This window comes from Silene latifolia, chromosome 3 (assembly GCF_048544455.1).
Source record: "Silene latifolia isolate original U9 population chromosome 3, ASM4854445v1, whole genome shotgun sequence".
Lineage (NCBI taxonomy): Eukaryota > Viridiplantae > Streptophyta > Magnoliopsida > Caryophyllales > Caryophyllaceae > Silene > Silene latifolia.
Window position 1 is genome coordinate 9,424,673 of NC_133528.1, and position 8,610 is coordinate 9,433,282.

Sequence of the window (8,610 nt, forward strand, 5' to 3'; positions counted from 1 at the left end):
CACCACACTGTCAACCACTGCCACCTACACCCTACACCCTACACCCACCACAACAACACAACCACCACCAGGGACGCCGACACAACCATCACCAGTGACGCCGCCTATCCACGCTACCCCATATCCTCAACCACTAAACACCACACCAACACCTTCAGTAACTCTCCCACCCCACCAACCACACTAACACCTTCCTCGGCCACACGACTGCAACCGCCTGACGCCGGCCACACCAGATCTGGTGTTTTAAGGGGTGGGGGAGGGGTTTTTGAAGGGTTGTGGTGGATTTTTTTAGAATGAATAAGGTGTTTGGGGTCGGGATTGTGGTGTTTGTTGAGGGCGTGAGGCGCGGTGATTAGGTTCGCCGTGGGGTACCGTGAGGAAGATCGTCGGCGCCGCTACTTGTGGTGGTGTCGGTGTAGATAATGGTGGTAGGTGGTGGGTAATGGTGGTGGAGGTGGTGGATGTTGGCTTTTAATTCCATTTTCCTCTAATTGTCAACCAAACACCCAAGTATAATATGGGTGATCCCATTCATTTCCCTCTCTTACCCTTTCTTGATTTCATTCTCTTACCCTTTCCCGTACCAAACGCCCCCTTAGAGTTTTACAATCTAGTTTTCTCAAACTGAAGCAACCTAAAACGGATTTGTGACTCGATAAAAGAACTAGCCCGTTTAGCACAAACACGGTAAATGACATTATGATAATATCGTATAGTCGTATGTAATATGTTTGTACCAAAGGGTGGAAAAGATCCTGCCTTGTGAAGCCTAGGAGATTCTTCCTGTAAGGCGCATCCAAAAGATATGGAAAGTATCAAATGTATACAATCTTGATCCGAAAAAGCGCAACCTAATGACACAACTTTCACCTTATATTCCTTTGGTGCTGCATTATGTCAATGTAACATGCTACATTACTAGATCAAAGGATTATGCTATCATTATATATACTATACTACGGATGAACCGAATTAAGCTTCTTTATAAAGTAATTCTCGAGGGGTCAAGGGTGAAAGATATTATGGAAATTTGTTTAGCTATTAGTAGAAGATTACTTTCGCTTATGCCATATTTGCCATGTAACCTCATTAGTCATGGTATGGCTTAGCCTCGAAATAACACTACTATTATGACCGTATCATATGAGAATTTGTAAATGAACTCCGCCTGGCCATTACTATTAGAGACTGCCTGATTAATAAAAACGAATGTTGAAAGACTAATTCGATAACAAAACATTATAAACGCGATAAATAGACAAGATTGAAAATCATTACAAGATCCCCTTGTTAGCTAGATGAGAACAATCGAACCACCACTTTGTTCTCCTTTCTACCGGAGTGACAGGAAGTAACAAAACAGAAGAGCGGGAAAGAGTAATAGCTTTCGTTTCTTCTATGACGACATGAGGTGCGACATCTCTTGTGTGCCCGCAGCAGTTATCATTCATAATGCTCATAATGCTCATATACAGTAGGCTTCCCAACTACAGAAACAAAATTATGACGAGGCTTCTACCATTTTATCTTTCAACTGCCTGTCTGACCAAGGGAAATCTTTCCGACCACTGTGAATATCCTGCAATCAAATTGGTGATTACTGAATTCAAATAACAGCGCAACCTACGCAATTTAGTAATAATCTGCACTGTCTTTACCACAACTTTACTAATACAATAAGGTGTCTAAGTAGCTGACAAATAGAAATTGGTAAACACACCTGAAGCTATAATCTGACGAAGATCGGCTTCAGATTTGTCATCCTCGCACATTTCCTGAAAATAATCAATGTGTGAGCAGCTGCTTGGAATAATGCTAGATTACCATCAAGTCTAACAAAGTGCAGGTAGGAACTATGAACGAAAAAGGATTAAGCAAGCATAACAATTGGACCCAAGCAAGTTCAGATACAACTTACCCCTTCGCTTATTGTCAGGCTTCTTGCGATGAGCTGAGATAATTTACTAAGAATGTTTTTATCAACATCTGGATATCGCAGAAGGCTCTCTTCTGACGTGGCTTCAAATATAAGTGAGCAGATACTAGATGCCATCATTATGATAGAAGAGTCACGTGTTCCTTCTGAGCACCATGAGAGAAATTCTCATTAAAAAAAGAACTAAAGTTTTAAGCATGACAAAAGAGAAGTTAGAATGCTGTGAAACGAGAACTGCATCTAACAGTAAAAAAGGAACATCACCTAAAACATTCCACCTAGATGATACAAAACCAGGGACAGAACACCACTCACTACCAGACATAAATCATATTAACTTTCTACAATTATACTGAATGGAAAGAATGATAGGACACCACCTTAAGGTAATTATCCTTTAATTCCATGTCTAATCAAAGGCAAACCTTGAAAGCAAATATGTTTCTCATCTTCTCTTGTAATTATCAGACTCCCCTCTTAACTAACAGGAATGCCTATGAATTAGAATTTATCACGGATACTAGGCAGCAAGTACAGTTACGTCATTTTTCTGATTATGTTAGAGAAAGGTATGTCATGAATGCAGAATTGTTAGGTATCAGTCTTCCTGTGTATTTAACTAGAATTGCAGTTAACAAAAACATCCAAGCCAAAAATCTATATTGACTTCTGTAAATCCTCGCAAAAGCTATGTAATAGCGAATGGACGTATACCTGTCCAATATGCTAGTGCCTTCAAGACATTGACAAAAGCAGATTCATCTAGCTGGATATGTATGTGTTCTCTCTGGAGAAAATCAATGCATCAAAGAAAAGGGGAGTGAAAAGTCAGAAATCAAAAACCACAGGTACAATTAATGTGTAATGGTAAAGATCCAAGGCCGAGATATCATATGCTGTAATGCTGTATTACCTTCAACAAAAAGTTCATGACCGTATCACATGCCAAAAATATAGAGCCACTATCCTCAACAAGATGGGGATCCTTCTCAACTAATCGTACAAGACAATCCATAACCTGACACACCCATAAATAATTTCATTAAATGTGCTCTTTGATATTCCTTAATTTCCTTATGCTACCAATGAAGTAACAACTTAATAAATACCTTTCCTTGAGAAAAACAAATACTACTAAGATAAAGCAACTGTAATCGTCTATACAGGACATTTCTTCTTTGACTCATTAGCTATCTTCCCTATAATTTGTTTGAACAAGACATTATATCGACTACTACGTAGATTTGAGCTCGAAAGCTGAATGGGTGTGCTATACAGGACATTACTATGGTGAAGCTAGTTCAACAGAATGGTTGATGAGATAATGAACATCACAACTTTCTCATGCTTTATGTTGTTGCAGGAAGTGGAAGTAGTGACGAATTCATATCATGAAAGGAGAAATAAACCCTAAGCAGTGAATAAGTAGACTCCGACTTACATAAGCGACAACCAATATAGACTTGGAAGTGCAGCCAAATAACAATAGCTTGAGCAATTGAATTTAAACCTTCATCCCACCCTGACCAACACCAAACAAACATGCCTGCCACACGACTGTGACCACAAAATAGCAGAGGATGTCTCTCTTGGCCCTCACTTTATCTATTAACAGTAGTCGGCCAACACTACAGGTAGTTCAGTTATTTTGGACCTTCACCTTCCAGCACGCATGAACAAGAAAACTTGGAAAACTCTAATGTCAATAAATGGCTACCTCTAACTTATAAAAGAATAAACTGCTAACTCCTCATAATCCTTAATGCATGTGCACCAAAGATTCATTCTAAAAAAGCGCAAAGGCAGATACTTACTGTTTTATAAGCTCCAGAGGAAGCCAGAATTCTTACTCCGTCGGTCGTCATTGTTGCTTGACAGAGGAAGGGAAGCATGAAGCAGACAGATAGAAAGGGACTGGAATATCAAAACAAATGGTACATGGTATCAAAAGCTCAAAATGATAATTAATTAAACTTTGGATCTGTGATACCAGTACGACTAACCTTGACTCATTTTCACCTTCAACTGACAGCAGATAACTCAAAAGGTCCTTGACTTTCTCTGTGGATGCTAAGGGCGCCTCTGCCAGATAACTGAAAAAGAAATGAAAAAAAATGTCAAGTAAAATCCCAAAGAACAGAAGTAGAACTTAGGAGTTCCCATACTACTAAAGCTTCAGAGCAAAGGAAAAGGTCAACAAAAAACCTTCCAGCAACTCGCACAGAAGCAAGAAGATCATCTCCCTTCCTATGGCCGTGATCCTGCACAATATTAAGTTCTATTAATTGAAGGAATCAATCTATAATGTTCGAAATAGTATTTCACAGTTCAGCATATAACCAAGAAGCACTGATGACAGTTTTCTCTCACTAAACATCATAAAAAAATTCTTTAAGCCTGTAGCTGAATCATTTTGAAAGCAATTCTAATATCTCCTCCATCCCAAATACATTGTCCCCAGTTTTAACTAGATGTTACATTTAAGGAAAAAAATAAAGAAACGTCATTATAGTCCTTTGACTTAAAATTGGTAAAAATTGCCCCGCACTTGTTCTGAATCAGTGTGTGTGCAACTGTTACAGGAAAGTGGCACAAAATTTGGATGGAGGAAGTATCATGTTAATATGTTCAGCATGATTTTCGTCAGTAGCCACAAAAATTCAAGCAGTAGAAGTCAAACTGGGGAGCCATTTAGTGGATAAAGTGTATGTGTTACCTTTGCATCCTTTAAATACTCGAGGACTACTTCAAGTGTCTCATTAAGCCCAGAAATCACCTTTGTGAAGGTGTCATCACTACAAATTCCCGCTGCAATTGCAATAATGTTGATCAGTGCGGCCCATCAATCAAAAAGAAAGAACATTGTTTACACTGAACTAACAAAAGTGCTAGTACCAAAAGATTATTCACTTTAACCTTAGAAAAAAAATAGAAGAAAGAGCATGAAATTGGAGAAGCCTTCCTGACTAAAATCTAATGCACGAAACTGAAACAGCCATGGCAAGCAGAATAAAATTACCTTCTTCACTAATATTTGAGATGAGTTTGACTACCTTTTCTACCAAAGAAAAGGCAATAGCCAGATTACGGATCTTTAAAGGAAGAGCTTCAGAATTCGATGATGAAGTTTCATATTTCGTGTAGGCTAGCTCATTGAGAAGGACAGCAATCTCAACCCTTGCTGACTCTAAAACAAGTAATAAACACCTGAGGCATGAAGAAGGAGAAATATGTATCGTGTTCACTTGCAAAATGGCTTATTGGAATACAAAAACTTCTACTCTAGGTTCTCACTTGTCAGATGAAGTGGGCTTATGTAGATCAGGGACATCCTTTTGATCTATCAGCCAACGCTCACCCAGTAAGGATATCATGGACTCTGCCACAATAAGACCCTGAAGCTTCTCGTCTGGACCTGTTTACAAAAGATGATCAGTACAATCAAGCTAACAATGAAACCAGCAGCCTTCATAAGAAGCAGAACTAAAGTACTAGATGTGGCGTATGCATAATGAATTAGGCAACCTTGACTTATGCAGGCAGCAAACTAAAGCAACACACTTGGCATTGACCACAGAAAATAATTGAATAGCAATTTCCACGATGTAATAATTATTTAAAGTGTTTAGACAAACTTACCAACTCGATTTTGTAAAATGTCCACAACACCAGCGCGTATATAAACAGGCCATGTATCATCTGACTTTGACCGTAATGAAGTATGCAAAGGAACCTGAAATGTTTTTGCCAAGTAAAAGGGAACAGAAATGGGTTAAAATGGTATCGCAATTATGCAGAATCAATTAAGAGCCAATCCTCGTAAAACAATCTCCGAATATTAAAGTTTACTTAATACCTACATGTCTGGTAAACTTGTTGCCGTCAACTTCCATAGGTGATATGCAACCAAAATAATGAAGCTATATCTATGCCCTAAAGTGGAGCAATGGGGGTGCTAGAAGGATTTCAGTCACACTGAGAAATGCTCAGAATCACAGAAAAAGCGACAATCTGGCACAATCGAAAACCAGATAAGGTTTACCTCAATGCAGGTCAATAGTTTAAACCTTCAAATTAAAAAACATATCAAGCAATCTTTTTTAAAAAAGAAAGCAACTTTAGGTCTTGTGCACAGATCTATAGTTACAGTGACGTATTCATAAGAATTTCCCACCGTAGCTGAATTACTGCCTACGGAAACTGTTTGCTAACTACCTAATCTTAACACGAAAACAATAGAGGAAAAAATCTAGTAGTACATTCATAAGAATTTGAACATACCGAATGATCAGAGGAAAGGATCACACACAACAGCCGGAGCAGGTCAAATTTCAAAGCATTCTGCAACAAGGCAAATTGCCTAGCTATAAATGGCACCTGAAAGACAAAGATTCAGTCATCGATCCAAAAACTACAGCACGAAATAAGATGAAATGGTGAACTACAAAAAATGTAGGTGTTTGATAGAGGAAAGAGTACCATAGTTGACAGATCAGTCAAATGTCTGTTCACGATGATATCCACAGAGATTTTACTAAAGATAAGCTGTACCAGTCTCAGGGAAAGTTCCAATACGTGAGAGCCTACAAAATCAGAGACGAGTTCACACATATTTAAGCATTCGAACAACAAGAGATCACTAATTTGTGCAATACAGGATCAAACAGAACAATCAGAAATTACACAGACTAGAACAATCAGAAATTACACAGACTATGTAATCAAAGCATATACGGCACTTTAAAAATCTTAATTCATTCAGTTTTCGAGTTGAATACCATCAGGCAACGAAGGCAAATGCACAGTCAGCGATCTGAGGCCTCCAGACTCGAATAAAGTGGAAACTCCGTTCTCCGAGTTGGTACAAATTAGGAACAAGAACTCATAGCAGTCTTCTAAAAGAGACGGCTCTAAACTGCATACAAACACAACAAAGCAACATAACACGACATCAGAAACCGAAACACAACACAGTTTGTTATCACAACACAAAAATCAACATCTCAAATCAATAGAATGAGAGCAAAGGAAAATTACTCATTCTCCATGACTTGTACAATAGTAGGAACCTTAGACTGCATATCAGCAGACGACGCTATCTCCGGCACACGACAAAGCGCAGCAAGAACCGAAACAGATAAACGCAAATACGCTTCGCAATTCTCATTACCTTCGCGCATACCTAATAACAATTCCACACTCTAATTAACCGCCGTCTACGGTAAAGACATCAACTTAATTGAATAATACTCGCTTTGTCTCGGTCATTTGTTTACATTTGATTAAAATACTTGATTAAAATACCGCTCACAAAGAATATAAACGCAAATACGCTTCGCAATTCTCATTACCTTCGCGCATACCTAATAACAATTCATCAACAACATAAATACCACACTCTAATTAACCGCCGTCTCCGGTAAAGACATCAACCTAATTGAATAATACTCGCTTTGTCTCGGTCATTTGTTTACATTTGATTAAAATACTTGATTAAAATACCGCTCACAAAGAATATAAACGCAAATACGCTTCGCAATTCTCATTACCTTCGCGCATACCTAATAACAATTCATCAACAACATAAATACCACACTCTAATTAACCGCCGTCTCCGGTAAAGACATCAACCTAATTGAATAATACTCGCTTTGTCTCGGTCATTTGTTTACATTTGATTAAAATACTTGATTAAAATACCGCTCACAAAGAATATAAACGCAAATACGCTTCGCAATTCTCATTACCTTCGCGCATACCTAATAACAATTCATCAACAACATAAATACCACACTCTAATTAACCGCCGTCTCCGGTAAAGACATCAACCTAATTGAATAATACTCGCTTTGTCTCGGTCATTTGTTTACATTTGATTAAAATACTTGATTAAAATACCGCTCACAAAGAATATAAACGCAAATACGCTTCGCAATTCTCATTACCTTCGCGCATACCTAATAACAATTCATCAACAACATAAACACCACACTCTAATTAAACATCGTCTCTAGTAAAACATCAAGTCAATTGACTAATACTCGCTTTGTCTCGGTCATTTGTTTACATTTGATTAAAATACCGCACACAAATAATATAAAAGCTAAACAAATTGAATTTTTAGTTAAAAATATTCGATTTTTTTTTTTAATTTACTGTATTGCATTACTAGTTAAGTTGTAAGTTCAAATTCTGGTTCCGTCACTGAATTAATTCGGTAAGTAAGAGCATACCGGTGCGCAAAAGGCGGTCGAGAAAGCGAGGGGAAATAGCGTGGTATACTTTGAGGATAGAGTTGTGGTCGTCGCGGTTGCAGAATTTGGTGACGAGAAGAAGGCCGGCGAGTCGTTGTTCATCGCTTTCGCCGCTAAGTAGCTTTAAGCAGTCGTCTAACGAGGAGGAGGAGGAGGATGAGGATGAGGACGAGGACGGTAATTGATGCTCCATGGTTTGAGTGAAGGAGGAAAGTGATAGTAATGGAAGTGGTGAGTGTTTTGTTGTTCGGGATTGAGGAGGGAGACTTCGAGAAATTGAAGTGTTTTCTCTCGGTTTATATTAAGGGTGGGTAATATACGAGACACCTTGGAAGCAACTCGAGGCACGGTTAAAACTCGGTCAAAGTTCGGCTTGTGCGAGATTAGCTCGAGCTCGGCTTGAGAGCTTAACGAGCC

The 8,610-nt window shown here is 38.5% G+C and overlaps 1 protein-coding gene across 1 annotated transcript; it reads right to left on the reverse strand.

The window, feature by feature from the left end:
• Positions 1-1,153: 1,153 nt before the first annotated feature.
• On the reverse strand, positions 1,154-8,490 carry LOC141647110 (uncharacterized). The gene is made up of 17 exons (XM_074455151.1): positions 8,173-8,490; positions 6,977-7,121; positions 6,718-6,854; positions 6,419-6,522; positions 6,221-6,316; positions 5,579-5,672; positions 5,234-5,354; positions 4,959-5,146; positions 4,656-4,747; positions 4,145-4,200; positions 3,943-4,032; positions 3,754-3,853; positions 2,853-2,957; positions 2,654-2,726; positions 1,922-2,085; positions 1,724-1,778; positions 1,154-1,582 (listed from the first exon to the last, which is right to left on the reverse strand). The coding sequence occupies exons 1-17, from the start codon at positions 8,384-8,386 to the stop codon at positions 1,527-1,529; spliced, it is 1,890 nt and encodes a 629-aa protein (XP_074311252.1). The 5' UTR covers positions 8,387-8,490; the 3' UTR covers positions 1,154-1,526.
• Between the last annotated feature and the right edge of the window lie 120 nt (positions 8,491-8,610).